At 42.6% G+C, this 19691-nt stretch overlaps 1 protein-coding gene across 3 annotated transcripts; it reads left to right on the forward strand.

Annotated features, from left to right (window-relative positions):
• The first annotated feature begins 1255 nt into the window (after nt 1–1255).
• LOC139556955 (thrombospondin-4-B-like) lies at nt 1256–18237 on the forward strand. Of its 3 annotated transcripts, none has more exons than XR_011671315.1 (23): nt 1256–1564; nt 8073–8270; nt 8741–8988; nt 9505–9604; nt 9910–9992; nt 10096–10147; nt 10386–10537; nt 10665–10802; nt 11460–11537; nt 11920–12072; nt 12243–12347; nt 12502–12609; nt 12971–13130; nt 14313–14431; nt 14588–14640; nt 14993–15186; nt 15709–15887; nt 15990–16038; nt 16150–16346; nt 16773–16945; nt 17062–17201; nt 17384–17502; nt 17773–18237. XR_011671315.1 is itself a non-coding variant. In XM_071371186.1 (22 exons), the coding sequence occupies exons 1-22, from the start codon at nt 1486–1488 to the stop codon at nt 17443–17445; spliced, it is 2820 nt and encodes a 939-aa protein (XP_071227287.1). In that variant the 5' UTR covers nt 1256–1485; the 3' UTR covers nt 17446–18237. The 3 variants fall into 3 exon arrangements, 1 of the variants encoding a protein (XP_071227287.1); XR_011671321.1 differs by having other exon boundaries at nt 17384–17497; XM_071371186.1 differs by having other exon boundaries at nt 17384–18237.
• The last annotated feature ends 1454 nt before the right edge of the window (nt 18238–19691 follow it).

Raw genomic sequence — 19691 nt, forward strand, 5'->3', positions numbered from 1 at the left:
CAGGCCATCCTCCAAAAGTCTTCGCCTCACTGTGCGTGCAGAAGCACTCACACCTTCCTGCTGCCATTCCTGAGCAAACGGTGCCCCGATCCTGCAGCTGAATCAACTTTAGGAGACGGTCCTGGCGCTTGCTTTCTTGGGCGCCCTGAAGCCTTCTTCACAACAATTGAACCACTCTCCTTGAAGTTCTTGATGATCCGATAAATGGTTGATTTAGGTGCAATCTTACTGGCAGCAATATCCTTGCCTGTGAAGACCTTTTTGTGCAAAGCAATGATGACGGCATGTATTTCCTTGCAGGTAACTATGGTTGACAGAAGAAGAACAATGATTCCAAGCACCACCCTCCTTTTGAAGCTTCCAGTCTGTTATTCGAACTCAGTCCGCATGACAGAGTGATCTTCAGCCTTGTCCTTGTCAACACTCACACCTGTGTTAACGAGAGAATCACTGACATGATTCCTTTTGTGGCAGGGCTGAAATGCAGTGGAAATGTTTTTTGGGGATTCAGTTCATCTGCATGGCAAAGAGGGACTTTGCAATTCATCAGACCACTCTTCATAACATTCTGGAGTATATGCAAATTGCCATCATACAAACTGAGGCAGCAGACTTTGTGAAAATTAATATTTGTGTCATTCTCAAAACTTTTGGCCACCACTGTACAATGTAAATAAATAGTAAAAATGAAGAAAAACCCTTGAATGAGTAGGTGTGTCCAAACTTTTCACTGGTACTGTAGCTCATTACATTTCTCCAGTCCCATCCCTGAGCTTAATAGTAAAACCAAGTGGCGGGGCTGCTTTTTTCCTGAAAAAATGAATTTCGGATTTGGGTTTCAGATCGCTCATTTCCTGTCAAAAGCCTGTAGATTAAAAGGAAGCCGGGATGCAGAGGAAAGGTGTTACATCTGAAACCTGAAAGAATCCCTAACAGTGTTTGGGAGGAGGAGGTGTGCCAATAAAATGCCTCCTGACTGCCAGGAGTCCGACTTTATTGCTGTATTATTAACACACGTTTTTTCCCGCTAAAGTCTGAAGAGTGGCACAGATCAAAAAGTTGCACATTGTTTAGTCTGGCTTACTGTAAGTACAGAATGTTCACTGCCCACAACGAGGTCGTGAACCATGGAAGAGCCCCTACACACACACACACACAAATTAATGGGAGCCAATACGGTGGAGAATGTTTTGGTCACTCCTCTGCATGTGGCTGTCTGAAGAAAGCTTAAACCATCTCCGGCCCTGCTCCTCCTCCCTCAGTCAGCCTCCTGTCCTCCCCCAGTCAGCCACACACACACAGCAGCTGTTCCGTGCCTCACTATGACAGCCTAGCCTCACCTCTGTCTCTACTGTGAGCCATACACACTACACACACCACACACATCCCAGGCAATAAACAGTACAGGAGGACCAAGAGCACCACTCTGCCTGATAAGGATCAGTCACTCCAGAGAAACAGGTCTGGGAACAGTCAGAGGACAGAATGGGGCTGTGGACGACGCTGATCGTGGCTTCGCAGCTGATCTTGAACCTGTGTTCGGAAGTGGGAGCCCAGGGCTCAGGTGAGTGTAGCTGACAATGACTTTCTTAAATTATTACTGAATGTGATGCCAATATGATCTTGATGTGGTCATTAAAGTCTATTGAAACCATGCAATTGCACCACAAAGTACTTTTAAGGTATTGCTTTGTAATCACAGGACACAACCACTAAAAGTAAAAAATTAAACAATTTGATCTTAGCCAAAGACATACAGTTTAAGTTGACATACAGACCGACTGTGATGTCATCTTCAGATGTCTTTTATCAGTCTACTAAAGCTCTCAGCACTCTACCTCAGAGGATTCCAATCGAGAACCATGAAGCTCTGAGGTAATGATTGATCTAACAGACACTGTGATTGAGAATATCATATACATTTTCCCAAAAAAGTTTAAGGTAACAAAATCAGTAAACACAAAAATCTATATTGCTCTTATTTAGATTGCAATCACCATTGTACAGTTGTTTTTTTACTTTGTAAAACGAGAATATCATATTCATTCACACTCAAGCCAATATACACAGAGGGCTAGACATGACATTTGATACTCTGTTGGGTAAGAATAAATGTTCTGATAAATAGTCCTCTGTGTCCTGTGTGGTGAGAAGATTGAAAAGACATGCTTCATAAGAATGTTGTGTACTGACTTTAGACTGAGGAAGAGTAAGAGGTGATGACTGAGATGTGACCGCTGTATTCATTGAGTGTGTGTGTGTGCGTGTGTTTAGTGTACTGCCCGAACTGGCTGACTTGGTTCACTGGTATCTCTGTGACTCTGAGAGGGGGGGGGTCTAGAGTCTGGATCTGATTTAAAGTACCAGCTATAGCACACACATGGGAATAATCACTAATGGTCTGCATGCAATATTGGAGTCTGAAAACACACACACGCACCACAACACACAGGCCTTTAAAATGGCATCTACACTGAGGTACAGGCCATAACTGTCACTGAGTGTGAGAGATATTATTTTACAAAATATATTCACAGCTGTACTGCACATAGTTGTCGCCGTTGATAAATAGTCAACATTTGACTCATTAGCAGTTCATACAAATATAAATTATTGGCAATTATTGCATGAGGTTTCACTATAAACAAACAAAAGTTTGGATTTATTAAGTAAATTGTCAATCATATGCCTTGTGTTTACAGTACAACTTTGTTATGACTTATAATAATACAATATATACAATTTTGCAGACACTTTTATCCAAAGCAACTTAGTCTGTATGGAATCGAACCCACAACCCTGGCACCACGCTCTACCAACTGAGCCATACAGGACTTAAATGGATTATTTACCTATTAAGGCACAATATATATATCAGACAACAATAATGCAGTTGTTTATTATCTACTGCAACTAGGTGATTTTACTGTCACTTTATGACTTCAATTGACTTTATGTGGTAGATCATGTCACATGTGTCATACTGTATGTGAGCTGTTCAGGTGGATTTGAGGTGGATTTGGTTTTGTGTAGCTTAACAGATCATGAGACGACAAGCGGTGGCTCTGGGGATGAAATCTAACCCTTTCTCATGGCACTTTGTGAGGAGATCCTGACACACACATGGCCCTGAGTCTGAAACACAGATGGAAGAGAGAGAGTGTGTATAGTGTGTCTAACCAGACAGATGAGAATAGAAAAAGAGTTGCTTTGTTTAGACTGTTTTATTGGTGCACCCCCAGTCCCAGTTTGCAGGCCAAGTCACGTTGAACCATACAGAGATCTATCTGTTAGTGTTTGCCTAACCTCCCTCCTCAGGTGACGGGACAATAGTGATGCTGAAGCCTTTCGCAAACCAGGCCTCAGTGTGTTTGTAAAGGTGAGATTGAGTGCAGGAAAAGGCATGAAAAGGAGGCTCCAGTCACGTTTAACCACACACCTTTAAAAGCACCCGTGCTGCTCCCTGGTGAGCTGGAGCAGATTGAGGCCAGGCAGGGGGAACGGGAGAAAAGACTAGAGGCAGGAGAAAATAAGAAAGATGTCTGAAGCTGACAGACACAGATGGAAACGCACACACACACACACACACACACACACACACACACACACACACAGAAGAGAGAAGATGAGAGCAATTTTCTGGAAGCATTTGGGAGCAATTTGGTGCGTGCCCTCATGACAGTGTGCCTTGTAGACGGCTGCTAGGGCACTTGTGTATTCATGTACGGTCTCAGACTGGCGGGGAGGGATTCAAGGCACATCCTCCCGAGGCCTGCTGTGTCCCGGAGGGACTTTATTGGAATAGAATTGTAATCTTGAGCTTAACTGTCCACTCAAGAGAAAGCTCCTCACTGTAAACAGTGCCTGTAATCTGGTTCAGGTTATTAATCAACCTACTAGGTTGTTTATAAACACTACAGGGACAAGATTATCCACATGTATCGATCACATTTTAACTAATAGTGTAGAACTTGTATCCATACCCATTGGATGCAGTGATCACAATATTGTGGCATACCCAGGAAGGCCAAAGTTCCAAAATCTGGGCCTAAAATTGTGTATAAGAGATCATACAAAATATTTTGCTGTGACTCTTATGTGGATGATGTTAAAAAAAAATGTTGGTCTGATGTGATTAATAAGGAGCATCCAGATGCTGCACTTGATGAATTTATGAAATTGCTTCTTCCAATTATTGACAAATATACACCTGTTAAGAAACTGACTGTTAGAACTGTTACAGCTCCATGGATTGATGAGGAAATTAAAAACTGACTGGCTGAAAGAGATGGAGCAAAAGGAGTGGCTAATAAGTCTGGCTGCACATCTGACTGGCTGACTTACTGCAAATTGAGAAATGATGAGACTAAACTCAACAACAAAAAATAAGAAACTGTATTATGAAGCCAAGATCAATGATATAAAGAATCATGGGAAAGAACTTGAGTACATTAAATTAAATTATGGGCAGAAAGACAAATGCAACTCCATATTTTATCGAATCAGATGGCTTATTCATCACAAAACCATTTGATGTTGCAAATTATTTTAATGATTACTTCATTGGCAAAGTGGGCAAACATAGGAAGGAAATGCCAACAATGAACAATGAGCCATCGTATTCATGCATAAAAAAAACAAATAATGAAAGAAAAGCATTGCAAGTTTGAATTTTGTAAAGTTAGTGTGGGAGAGGTGGAAAAATCATTGTTAACGATCAATAATGACAAACCTCCTGGCATTGACAACTTAGATGAAAAGCTACTGAGGATGGTAGCTGACTCTACAGCCACTTCTGTCATATTTAATCTGAGCCTAGAGGAAAGTATTTGTCGTCAGGCCTGGAGGGAAGCCAAAGTAATTCCGCTACCCAAGAGTGGTAAAGCAGCCTTTACTGGTTCTAACAGCAGACCTATAAACTTGCTGCCAGCTCTTAGCAAACTGTTGGAAAGAATTGTGTTTGACCAAATACAACGCTATTTCTCTGGAAACAAATGAACAACAGTCTTACAGCATGGTTATAGAAAAGGACACTCAACATGTACTGCACTGACACAAAGCTTCTCTAATGTCAAACATGTAAAGTGTGGTGTACCGCAGGGCAGCTATCTAGGCCCTCTACTCTTTTTTTACCAATGACCATCCTCTGGCATTAAACAAAGCATGTGTGTTTGTGTATGCTGATTATTCAACCACATACGCATCAGCAACCACAGCTAATGAAGTCACTGAAACCCTTAACAAAGAGTTGCAGTCTGTTTTGGAATGGGTGGCCAGTAATAAACTGGTCCTGAACATCTCTAAAACTAAGAGCATTGTATTTGGTAGAAATAGTAGACCTCAGCTGAATCTGGTAATGAATGGTGTTGCTGTTGAACAAGTTGAGGATAATAAATTACTTGGCGTTACCTTAGATTGTAAACTGTCATGGTCCAAACACATACAGTGGGGAGAACAAGTATTTGATACACTGCCGATTTTGCAGGTTTTCTTACTTACAAAGCATGTAGAGGTCTGTAATCACATTGTATGATTTTTAAGTAATTAATTTGCATTTTATTGCATGACATAAGTATTTGATACATCAGAAAAGCAGAACTTAATATTTGGTACAGAAACCTTTGTTTGCAATTACAGAGATCATACGTTTCCTGTAGTTCTTGATCAGGTTTGCACACACTGCAGCAGGGATTTTGAACCACTCCTCCATACAGACCTTCTCCAGATCCTTCAGGTTTCGGGGCTGTCGCTGGGCAATACGGACTTTCAGCTCCCTCCAAAGATTTTCTATTGGGTTCAGGTCTGGAGACTGGCTAGGCCACTCCAGGACCTTGAGATGCTTCTTACGGAGCCACTCCTTAGTTGCCCTGGCTGTGTGTTTCGGGTCGTTGTCATGCTGGAAGACCCAGCCACGACCCATCTTCAATGCTCTTACTGAGGGAAGGAGGTTGTTGGCCAAGATCTCGCGATACATGGCCCCATCCATCCTCTCCTCAATACGGTGCAGTCGTCCTGTCCCCTTTGCAGAAAAGCATCCCCAACGGATGATGCTTCACGGTTGGGATGGTGTTCTTGGGGTTGTACTCATCCTTCTTCTTCCTCCAAACACGGCGAGTGGAGTTTAGACCAAAAATACTTATGTCATGCAATAAAATGCAAATTAATTACTTAAAAATCATACAATGTGATTTTCTGGATTTTTTTGATAAAAATTACAGACCTCTACATGCTTTGTAAGTAGGAAAACCTGCAAAATCGGCAGTGTATCAAATACTTGTTCTCCCCACTGTATATTCAATGGTTGTAAAGAGATGGGGAGAGGTCTGTCCGTAATAAAGAGATGCTCTGCTTTTGTGACATCACATTCCAAAAAGCAAGTCCTGCAGGCTATAGTTTTGTCTTATCTTGATTATTGTCCAGTCGTGTGGTGGAGTGCTGCAAGGAAAGACCTAGTTAAGCTGCAGCTAGCCCAGAACAGAGTGGCACGTCTTACTCTTCATTGTAATCAGAGGGCTGATACCAATACTATGCATGGCAGTCTCTCTTGGCTAATAGTTGAGGAGAGACTGACTGCATCACTTCTTCTTTTTATAAGAAACATTGTGTTGAAAATCCCAATTTCTTTGCATAGTCAACTTACACACAGCTCTGACACACACACCCACCAGACATGCCACCAGGGGTCTTTTCACAGTCCCCAAATCCAGAACAAATTCAAAAAAGCGTACAGTATTATATAGAGCCATTATTGCATGAAACTCCCTTCCATCTCATATTGCTCAAATGAACAGCAAAGCTGGTTTAAAAAAACAGATAAAGCAACACCTCACAGCACAACGCCTCCCCTATTTAATTTTTTTTTGATTTAACCTTTATTTAACTAGACAAGTCAGTTAAGAACAAATCCGGCCAAACCCGGACGATGCTGGGCCAATTGTGCGCCGCCCTGTGGGACTCCCATTCACGGCCAAATGTGATACAGCCTGGATTCGAACCAGGGACTGTAGTGACGGCTCTTGCACTGAGATGCAACTATTTGACCTCTGCGCCACTATTTGACCTAGATAGTTTGTGTGTATGTATTGGTATTGATATATAGACAACCTGTGCCTTTTTAAAAATATTTTTTTATTGATGTAGTTCTGTCCTTGAGGTGTTCTTGCCTATTCATGTTTTGTATTATGTCATGTTTTATGTTTTGTGTGGACCCCGGGAAGAGTAGCTGCTGCTTTTGCAACAGCTAATGGGGATCCTAATAAAATACCAAATACCAAAACTCTTCAGTGGCTTCTACATTTCACTCCCTGAGCACTCAGTACAGTCTATCCATATTTGTGTGGTAAAAGTGGTCAAGCAAAAGACCCACTACGTTATTTGCACCGAGACAAACTCATTCTGATCTTGATCTTCCAGCCCATCCTAGTCTACTGACGTAAAGTATTGTCTCGGGACATCAAAACTACTAGCTCAAGAATTATCAAAATACCATACATTCTGATAAAAGGGAAAATGTTTTACCCCAAACTCATATTCTGCCTCATCAACAACTAGCCTACTCTCTCGTGACAACCAGCATCTTCTCAGCACTTTAAAACATCTAGCTCAGCAATCCTCACCATTCAGGTCAATGTGGTCAAGTGGATACTACAGGGCAGGCAATGTAACACTTCTCCCCAGCTAGCCAAACTCACTGTGATGTTCCAGCCCAGTTTAGTCTATAAAGCAGTGATGTACACTTTCCCTCCGATACATCCAAAACACCTTGCTCAATAACCATCCTATTCATCTACTCAGGTGTCTTTATTCTCGCTGTACTGAGCAGCAGAACTTTACTTTGTTACTTTACTTTATTTCCCCTCAAAGATTACTTTATTTTACTTTAGTTTGTTTCCTTTTACAGTTATTTTACGTTTCCCTTCACAGGTATTTCTCTTTACTTTATGTTTCCTTTTACAGTAATTTTTCTATACTTTGTTTCCCTTTACATTTATTTTTACTTTATGTTTCCCTTTACAGTTATTTTACTTGACGGTTCCCTTTACAGTCATTTAACTTTATTTTTTCCCCTGTAGTGTATGACCTCCTCAATTCCCCGGACTGTCTGCCAGACCTGCTGCAGGGCGGCTTAGTGGAGCAGGGCGTGAATGAGGCTTTCATCCTTACCACCTTCAAGCTGCAGCCCAAGACTGGCACCACAGTGTTCGGCCTGTACAACCCCCGGGACAACAGCAAGTACTTTGAGTTCACCGTGCTGGGGAAACTCAACAGAGGTAAGGGGTAGGAAGGAGAGGCAGGGGCGTCAAGCCCATTGAAACCGATGGTTTTTCCACTTGTACACTGAAAATATAGAAGATATTGTTTCTTTTACTCATTATTAATTCAAAGATATCGATTTCTGGCCACCTTTGCCCCTCAAAGAAATGAGGTGCACAACGCCTCAGGGGAGAGGGATGTATAATACATTGGTCTTGCTGAATGCACTTTTCTGTACGATGTCAAATTAAATAACATTTTAATTGTTACACGCTTGGTAAACAACAGGTGTAGACTAACAGTGAAAAGAGTCTTAGTTCTCTCTCTCTTTTAATCTAATTTGTGTTTAAAAATCATTATTTTCGCTCTCTGCTTCTACATTAATGTATTCATCATGTATTCATTTCATTGAGGCATTTGCTGTGATTCCCTTTCCATCTCATGTCCTTTTCCTTTAACTCTTTTTCTTTCCCTTCCTCTCTCCCAGCCGTGCTGCGTTACCTGAGGAGTGATCGGAGGATGAGCTCCGTGACCTTCAACAACATCCAGCTGGCAGACGGTCAGCGCCACCGCCTCCTCTTCCACCTGAAGGGCATGCAGCAGGGACCCGGGGGGGTGGAGCTACACCTGGACTGCAGGCTGGTGGAGACGGTCCGGGACCTCCCCTCCGTGTTTCAGGGTCTGCCTGCTGGCTACGGTGTGGTGGAGCTGAAGAGCATGCAGGCCAAAGCAGAGGTGATGTTATTAGATTTGTTTCAAACGGCAACCTATTGCTTTTATAGAGCACTTATTTAGACCATTGTCAAATTGGGTGCAGTTCAAATGTAGTGCATCATATGGAATAGAGTTATTATTTACTCATAGATCCAGACAAAATCACAGAACCTTCAACCGAGGATTGGTTGTCCGTCTGTTTCCGTTTAAGCCATTTGACCAGAGCTACCCAGACACTCCCCAAACCATTGCTTTTGTTGACTTTGTACTCAGGGAAACTATGAGTGATGTCACTTATTTACTCCTAGATCCTCCTTCCAAATTCAAATGACCATAACCCCCTAGCCTGGGTGCCAGATAGTCTGTTTCTTCTTTGGCCAAATCCTTGTCCATCAAAAATTAGAGTTGGCTACAGCAGGTAAAAATCTGGAAACAAATTTGGTAACCACCTTGTCCTAATCTAATCAAACCCATCCATCAGCATTCAGCACTGATTCCAACTAATGTGTCCCTGTTGTTGGACTTCTTCATAAACAGGAAGAGCTGGAGGAGCTGAAACTAGTGGTGGGAGACACGTTTGAGAATGTAGCTTCTCTTCAAAACTGCCACCAACAAGGAGACTCAGTGCAGACTCTGGGTAAGGGTTTATGACAAAAAATAAACCAAAAAATAAACCAACTCCTATTCCTGTGTGTTCCCTAGTACTGTCTAGTTTACACAGACAAAAACATTTTGAGGAAAGGCTTTTTCTTGAACGTCGCTCAACTGTTTTTCAAGAAGCAAATAAATGGTGATATATATATATATATATAAGTATTCTATGTCTCTACTTTCGAATTCACACAAAAACAACAGTTACTGTAGATTGAGGTTGAACAAGAACCCCCTCTCAAGTCTGTTGGTATGACCAATGTTATTTTCCAATGCTGCTCTCCCGTGCAGGGGTCAACACAAAGCAGCTGTCCAATCAAATGCTTGATCTCACCAAGGTGATAAATGAGCTGAAAGATGTCCTCATTCAGCAGGTAACTATAGTGCTCAAGCTCATCTGGGAGCTATTAATAAACTGTACCTCCTGACCCACTGAGTCCATAAAAACTCAAAACATGTCTATGTTGCTTTCTAAAGGTCAAAGAGACATCTTTTCTCAGAAATACCATCTCTGAGTGCCAGGCTTGTGGTAAGAACATCCACCATCACCATTATATTACAAATGATGTATTAAAGTTCTGTTATATGTTGTTTATAGATTGAACCAATAGCTTTTTCCTGACCATGAGGAAAATCACTGGGCCTTAGTAATAAAACTAGTTTGAAGTATGTTCGCTTGTAACACATTCATTACTAATACATGAGAAACCACTGGTATTGTGGAAACGAGTGTCATAAAAATATATTTCCTCTGGGTGTCTTTGAAGGACTGGGTGGAAGCGAAGTCATGAAGCAGAAGTGTGCCCCAGGCGTTTGTTTCCGCGGCGACATGTGTATTGAGACGGAGGACGGGGTTGAGTGTGGACCCTGCCCTGATGGATACACTGGGGACGGCTTCAGCTGTGATGATGTGGATGAGGTAGGGTGTGTTTGTGTGTGTATGTTATATTCAGGTGCATGTGTGTTTACTGTATGAATTTATAATGGTTGTAATAATTCTGAAACACTAACCAAGCGTCTTCTTCCATCTCTCTCTCTCTCTCCAGTGTCAATTTAACCCATGCTTCCCCGGGGTGAAGTGTGTGAACACGGCTCCAGGGTTCCGCTGTGACGCCTGTCCTCTGGGCTACTCTGGTCTGGCTGTGGAAGGGGTGGGAGTGGTCTACGCACAGACAAACAAACAGGTCAGTTAACATAACCAACATCACCAAATACAGTCAAGGTCTCCAGGTCAGTCAGCATCACCAAATACAGTCAAGGTCTCCAGGTCAGTCAGCATCACCAAATACAGTCAAGGTCTCCAGGTCAGTCAGCATCACCAAATACAGTCAAGGTCTCCAGGTCAGTCAGCATCACCAAATACAGTCAAGGTCTCCAGGTCAGTCAGCATCACCAAATACAGTCAAGGTCTCCAGGTCAGTCAGCATCACCAAATACAGTCAAGGTCTCCAGGTCAGTCAACAACACCAAATACAGTCAAGGTCTCCAGGTCAGTCAACATCACCAAATACAGTCAAGGTCTCCAGGTCAGTCAACATCACCAAATACAGTCAAGGTCTCCAGGTCAGTCAACATCACCAAATACAGTCAAGGTCTCCCTTTTAATTGGGTAAAAGAAAAAGCTGCAAACACTAGTAGGTCTGTTGTAATAATTTATTCACCAACGTTTCGACAGGAACGTTTCAATTCAGTCAATGGACAATTCCAGAAGATTCATTTTAATGAAATGTACTCCTACCCACCCGGTGACATTGTTATTAGGATAACTAATCATGGAACACCTTTTCAAGATATGTATCATAATAATCATCTCCGGTTTTGTACTTTATACGGCCTCTTAGGTCTGTGATGACATTGACGAGTGCAAAGAACCCAACAATGGACAGTGCACCGCCAACTCTCTCTGTCACAACTCTGCGGTAAGGCCTGAGTGTGTTACTCTGTCATAAATCTGCGGTAAGGCCTGAGTGTGTTACTCTGTCATAAATCTGCGGTAAGGCCTGAGTGTGTTACTCTGTCATAAATCTGCGGTAAGGCCTGAGTGTCTGTCTGTCTGATAGCCTGGTGGTCGACTAGACCGGTTTGTTGCTTCAGCCAACTCCTGACCTTCGTTTTCATACAACAGAAATTGCTTGAAGCACAAACAGATGTAGCCTGGAATAAACGGAATATCGCTCAATTTAAACAATAATGCAAGGAGGGAACAATGTTAACTGGATTCCAAATATCTGACTGCCTGCTACAAGTACTATATTTATTCTTATGTCTCTCATTGCCTATTACCCTACATTATCCCTGTAGGGTTCTTACGTCTGTGGGGGCTGTAAGACAGGCTACACAGGGGACCAGGTGAAGGGCTGTAAGCCAGAGAGGAGCTGTGGTAACAGTTTGACCAACCCCTGTGATGTCAACGCCCAGTGTTTCCAAGAAAGAGACGGCTCCATCACCTGTCAGGTGAGGTCCTATGGATCACAAACTGGCCTCCATTGACAGAACTCTCTCTCACACACACAAACACACGCACATACACACACGCACGCAAACATACACACGCAAACACACACAAACACGCACACACACCCACGCACTGCCTCTTAAGTGTTCTCTCTTCTTTCTCCTGTCAGTGTGGGATTGGCTGGGCTGGTAATGGCTACCTATGTGGAAAGGATACAGACATTGATGGATACCCTGATGAGAAACTCAAGTGCAAGGATATGCTCTGTAAAAAGGTAACCATGACAACACAAGAAATACAACTATCCTGGGATAAACACCCCCCCACCCCCTCCTCTCCCTTTGCCCCTCCCTCCATCTTCTTTTTATGGTGTGTCTGTTAAAGTGATCACCATAAATCGGTCAATAAATAAATCTGTCTGTTTTCAGGATAACTGCATGCGCGTTCCTAACTCTGGCCAAGAGGATGCTGACAAGGACGGACAAGGAGACGCTTGTGACACCGACGCTGATGGTGACGGTATTCTGAATGAACAGGTAGACCTTATACCTCTATACACACACACACACACATTAAATTAAATGTATTTATAAAGACCTATTTACATCAGCAGTTGTCACAAAATGCTTATTTAGAAACCCTGCCTAAAACTCCAAACAGTACGCAATGCAGATGTAGAACCACAGTGGCTAGGAAAAACTCCCAAGAAAGGCAGGAACCTAGGAAGAAACCTAGAGAGGAACCAGGCTCTGAGGGGTGGTCAGTCCTCTTCTGGTTGTGCTGTGCTGAGAATTTGAAGGAGCATACTTAAATTCACACAGGACACCAGTTAAGACAGGAGATTTCACCAGATAGGACAGACTGACCATATTCCCTCTGTGCCCCTCTCCCGTGCAGGATAACTGCTGGCTGAAGCCTAATGTGGACCAGAGGAACAGTGACAAGGACAGCCATGGTGACGCCTGTGACAACTGTCGCACGGTGGAGAACCCTGATCAGAGGGACACTGACAGTGATGGGAAAGGAGACGCCTGCGATGATGACATGGATGGAGACAGTACGTACAGCGACACATCACTACCACGTAGCTACAGTCCGTCACAGTAGTATGTTCCAACATCGCTTGTCTAGAATCCTTGAACATACAGTACCACCAAGCACCAACCCTACCCTGACCCAATGATTTATATACTAGATGATTGACAGGGGGCGCTGTTTTGAAGCCACCGCACCTCCATCTTGGCATTCCCCCACTAGAGTAAAAAAAGATTTTGGAAGCTATAGAAATTCATTAATTAATTTCCACGTTAATTATATTACAGACACCTTAATGCATACTTTTAAATTATAGAATGTGAGCTTAACATGAAAAATATCTATAATTATTTTTTTTACAATTCTAATGTTACTGTCCCCACTAAAATATATTTTTTAAATACATGTAATTTTGTCCTTGACACATTTAATTGAAATACTGTAGAGTTCCATTCATTCCTATGGAGGACTGCTTCTTCTGGGGGGTGTCAATATGCCCGATCTGTGGCTTCAAAGCCTCTCACTGGCCAGTACATAGAGTAGCATCAGCAATCCAGGGTTTATATACATAATTGCCCTGACCCCATTGCTAAAATCCCCTCTCAAGTTAACAGAAACATACAGTATGCCTTTATCATCCTCACTCTTTAATAATGTAGATGACTGTCGGTTTCTTTTTATAGACCCTGTCTACAGATGGCTTGACCTTTATGCTACAGCCACAGTACTGTTGCTTTCCGGAGATAAATGAGAAATGACACACACACCATATTTCAACAGTTCACTCAGATGACAAATGCAACAGTGCCTCCCTGTGGCACAACTAGTGAACTATTAGAAACAGCATATCAATGGAAATAGAATCAACCACGTGCAGTTTGCTTTTAAATCCCAATGCATTGATTCAACGTCAGTGGTTAAGCTGTCAATCATACAATTCATGTTTTATGATTTTCTCATGGGCCACACTTAAAGTTCACTTTTTGCTTGTATCCAACAGAGATTCACACATGTTCTAAATGTGAAATATCTAGAACAGCCATCGCTGGTGTTCATATGTCACAAAGCAGTGCTCCTAAAGGAGTCCACTTGAAGCTGAAGCACTCATGTATTTCACCAACACTTCTGCAGAGTGGTGGGATACTATTGGTCAGATAACTTTACAAACTCAAACTTGACAAACTCAAATTGAATTGGTCTCCAGGCTTGAAGAACTTCCTTGATAACTGCCAGCTGGTGGTGAACCGGGACCAGTTGGACCGGGATGGAGATGGAGTGGGAGATGCCTGTGACAGCTGCCCTGATATCCCTAATCCTAACCAGGTCAGACTGCTTCCACAGGCGTCCATTAGGGTTCTGAGACCTGTTCAGTTTACAGATATAAAATGGGATATGGAGCAACTGAACTGTCCTACCCTGTGATAAATATTATACTGAGTGGTCAAAAAGTGTTTTAACAAATCTGTGCTCTAATTTTAGTCCGACATTGACCATGACCTGGTTGGGGATTCTTGTGACACAAATCAAGACAGGTACAAGAAAAACATATTTTAAAAGTATTTGACTTGAGAAAAAGTATGCTCTTAAAATATCCACTTAATGATTTAATTTATTTTAGTCAATTCATGATTGCAGTAGTCAATATATCCCTTTATTTTGACAAATATTCCTATTTTACTGTATATTTTAGTATACAGTGCATAAAGTAGGTTGCCGGTCCAATGTTACTTAACTGCCAGCCATTCCCTACTAGCCTGAGTCCCAGATCTGTTTATGATGTTAACTCCATTGCTGTCAGCAACACTCAGGCTAAATCCATTCATGTGATGACCTGACCCTATCTTTTCTGTCCCTCCTCCCTGTGTGTCACCCCCTGGTCTGTAGTGATGGCGACGGTCACCAGGACACCAAGGACAACTGTCCCAACGTGATCAACAGCTCCCAGCTGGACACAGACAAAGACGGCCTGGGGGATGAGTGTGACGATGATGACGACAACGACAGCATCCCTGACTTCCTGGCACCGGGACCCGACAACTGCAGACTGGTGCCCAACCCCGACCAGCTGGATGAGAACAGTCAGTCTTTAATATTTCTTTCAAATAATTTACTTTACTGCTTCAAACAAATTGCCTAGCAACGGGACAATCTGAATGTGAATTCTTGAGTCATCACCTAAAACCTATTGCCTGGTGATCCAGTCTGTTTGTGCTTTGGCCAACACCTCTCTGTGTTAGTTTGTGTCCTGCCAATCAGACAGTAAATGGTGTGACAACTGTAGAAGAGTTGACTACACCAACAGTATGGGATCAGACTACATTTTAAGTGAAAGTAAAACACAAGAAAGTGAGCACCTATGCACTAAGAGTGTTGGGCCAGTAATTGAAAGGTTGCTGGTTCAAATCTGAGCCAACTAGGTGAATAATCTGACGATGTGCCCTTGAGCAAGGTACTTAACCTTAATAGCTCCTGTATGTTGCTCTGGATAAGAGTGTCTGCTAAATGACTCAAATGTAACTTTCCACTCTACCAGTGTATTGTCTATGCTTAGAACCTTACTGGGCATCATTTCTAAGCCTTTGTGTATTCTCTCCTCCCAGATGATGGTGTTGGAGATGTGTGTGAGTCAGACTTTGACCAGGACAAGGTGATAGACAGGATAGACAACTGTCCAGAGAACGCTGAGGTCACTCTGACAGACTTCAGAGCCTATCAGACGGTGGTGCTGGACCCGGAGGGCGATGCCCAGATTGACCCCAACTGGGTGGTACTTAATCAGGTCAGATGGTCATTTACTGGATGGACTTACAACACAATAAGTTCAACATGGCAGAAATGCTTTGACTTTGTCAACATAACTGACATTTAATCTCTCAAACAGGGAATGGAGATTGTTCAGACCATGAACAGTGACCCTGGACTTGCTGTCGGTAAGAAATACTTCCAAATCGTTATCAGGTATCGAACCATGTTCTCATATGGTATTGTATAAAGTCGTATCCTATTTTATCGCAACATTTTTGTTGTGTATTGCTCCCTAGGTTACACTGCGTTCAGTGGAGTGGACTTTGAGGGGACATTCCATGTTAACACGGTGACTGACGATGACTACGCAGGCTTCATCTTTGGCTACCAGGACTCCTCCTCCTTCTACGTGGTCATGTGGAAACAGACTGAGCAGACCTACTGGCAGGCCACACCCTTTAGAGCAGTGGCCGAGCCTGGCATCCAGCTCAAGGTGTGTGTGTGTGTGTGTGTGTGTGTATGTATGTGTGTGTGTGTGTGGGGGATTGTGTTTTTGAAGTAAGTACAAAAGACAAAGATAGATTGTATTTAGGGTGGCTCTGTACAATTTAACACACACACACACACACGTGTGCTATGGAGAGCACAGGAGGTTGGTGGCGCCTTAATTGGGGAGGTCAGGCTTGTGGTAATGGCTGCAGCGGAATGGGTGGAATGATATCATGACATCCATGTGTTTGATGCCATTCCATTTGCTCCATTCCTGCCATTATTATGAGCCGTCCTCCCCTCAGCAGCCTCCACTGATGGAGAGCCACCCTAAGCCAAATCTGTCTTTGTCTCTTTGTACTTACTTCTTAATTACCTTCTCTCCCTCGCTATCTCCTCTCTCCATCTCACTCTCCCTCCCCATCCCCAGGCTGTGAAGTCTAAGTCAGGTCCAGGGGAGCACCTGAGGAACTCCCTGTGGCACACAGGGGACACCAACGACCAGGTGCGTCTGCTGTGGAAGGACCCCAGGAACGTGGGCTGGAAGGACAAGGTTTCCTACCGTTGGTACCTGCAGCACCGACCCCAGGTCGGATACATCAGGTAAGACAGCTGAGAGAAAAATAGAGAGAGAGAGTGTGTGTGTGTGGGATGTCATCGCTTCATCTAATACACAATGGAGTACAACAATGGCTAATGTATGTTGGGTGTTTGGACAGGGCCCGTTTCTATGAGGGGACAGAGCTGGTGGCTGACTCTGGTGTGACCATCGACACCACCATGAGAGGAGGCCGACTGGGCGTGTTCTGTTTCTCTCAGGAAAACATCATCTGGTCCAACCTAAAGTACCGCTGCAATGGTAAGCAGCATGCTTTATTCGAGTGTCGCAGCAGTCTTAGGCACTGCATCTCAGTGCTGGATTTAAAAAAATAAAAATTACAATTGCTTTGAACTCAAATTAGTAAAATTCATCAACCAAAGTGGCATCCTTAATTAAACTGACTCTTGGTAGAACTTGACTTTGACCTCTAACCTACACAGATACCATCCCTGGGGACTTCCAGGAGTTCAGCATGCAGCACGGCGTCGTCGACGGTCTCTAAGCATACAGAGAAAAACTGAAAGAGAGACCGTTTCTCCAGCTGTGTTTAGAATGTACTGTATGTGGTGTGTGCGTTTGTACACAGTGGCAATACTGTATGTATGTGGCCTGTTTCCATGTCTACCCACTTTCCCACCAAAATTTTAATCAACTTGTCTTCATGAGTGTTATAATCAGTGTCCTCAGTGGTCGAAATTAGGACTACTAGAGTAGAATAAAATTCACATTTCAAACTTAAGATTTTATTATTTGAGCTCATTTTGCAATAACATCCACAAACAGAAACATCAGCCATTGATATAAGCTTCCTTCTCTCTCCCTCTCTCAGAGCTTTGATTCCCAGTGTGATACCAGCCCCACACAATGTCATCACACAATATGGACATGAGAGCAAACACAGGAGAGGAATCAGACCATGGGGACTTGGTCATGCCTGAGCATATTCCATTGTCTTATACCCTGGTACCAGATCTGTTTGTGCTGTCTTGTCCTGTTGGAAAGACAGCACAAACAAATCTGGGACCAGGCCAACTGTCTTGGCCCTGTGACCTCAATCCTCCCCGGAGGCCTAGTCTTGACCAAGAGTTTTGTTATCAGTGAATATCACAGCTCCTTAACACAACTCTCTAGAGGCCAATAGAAAGCAATTTGAAAATGATTCCCAAATAAACTCCACTTTCTGCCTGGTTTAAGTCTTAGACTTAAGTGTTTGTAAGTTTGAAATTCATGTTGATTCTTTTATAAGTATAATGCTATCGACAAGAGAATTTCAAATAAAAAATGTGATATTGTGGTTCTTTTGGTCTTATTTATCAGCCTTATTGAATGTGTTTGTCCAGATTTTCATCGGCCAGTCTCTCAGTTCATGTGGCCGAAAGAATAAAGAGCAGTGAGGAAACAAGAATATTGACCTGTTAACCTAGTATTATTAGTGCCGGTGACCGTGCGGCACGGGCATCCATAAGGTATGCTAATATATTTAAAAAACAAATCTAATCTCGTTCCATAGTCACCCTCATATTTTGGTCATGCCTCCGAGCGAGTTGGTAGGGGCGATGTGGTGGTTTGGGATGTATGACAAGTTATTAGGCTATAGAACTTCAGTGATAACAAAGTCCTGAGTGACATTATGTGGCCTAATGTGGGAATGTACTGTATATTGATAGGCCTTCACCAAATGTGTCACTTAAGATCCTAAAAAGACTATTCAGGAAAGTGTTTAAAATGGATTTAAGATTGTATTTTTAAGGTTTATTTAATAGATTCACTTTCTACCATTGAAAAAAAGTTTCACCCCAGCATTGCTGCTCTTACATTCTTGCCCTTGCTGTACAACCCTTTTCATGAGACTCAAAACTACACGAGAATATATTTCTTCTGAAGGCTTTGTCAACAACAGAAAAAGCAACACAAAGGAGGTTTGAAAACAGTTCAGATACTCCACTAGAATCTGGTCTTTGATCCTTGCACGCTATTGGCTCTCAGCTGTCACCTGCGGCTCCATCACAAAGTTCAAATCAAACTCTTGTTGCGAAAGCCCCTCTCAGACATTTTGTCCAAACTTGCGTAATAAAACCATGTAACCCTACCCGAATGAACTGATCTTACCTGACTGTGTTAGTCATTAGCTTTCATCATTGCTTTTCACACACAGGGTTTGTGTCTGAATGAAATGGAAACCTATTCCCTATATAGTGCACTATATAGGAAAATTATTGATTTATATTTTCAATAATGAATGATTTATGATCATCTAGACTATTATACCAATGTGCTGACCTGTATGTAATTTCATCATGACAGAATTTGCACCTGGTTTCTGTGGAGTGTCTCTGGTACCTTTCATCACTTGTCAGACTGGTTTCCCAACACTAAATTACATATAAGACCCCACCAGACACACTGAATATCTGAAACCAGCTACAGAATGGTTTCTCTCATAACACTCGTACAAGTATTGGATTCATAGCCTCCCATTGCATTGTAGGCTAGGCCTACAGTACATAATCCCACGTAAATGTAATTCATGGCTTACACTAAAACTAGTTCTCTCATTCAAAATGTATCTAACTGCACACTATCTGCATTCTCTATTTATGGATCATGTAGGCCTATCCAATGGATGGCCTATATAGCATGCTGACAAGTCTCGTTCCATTTCAGCCAGCATCATCCCTTTACTACTGAATTGTTCACTAATCTGAAAGCCAAATGCAAATGTGGATAGGTGAAAGCAACAATATTGAA

This window comes from Salvelinus alpinus, chromosome 1 (assembly GCF_045679555.1).
Source record: "Salvelinus alpinus chromosome 1, SLU_Salpinus.1, whole genome shotgun sequence".
In the NCBI taxonomy this organism is placed as follows: Eukaryota; Metazoa; Chordata; class Actinopteri; order Salmoniformes; family Salmonidae; genus Salvelinus; species Salvelinus alpinus.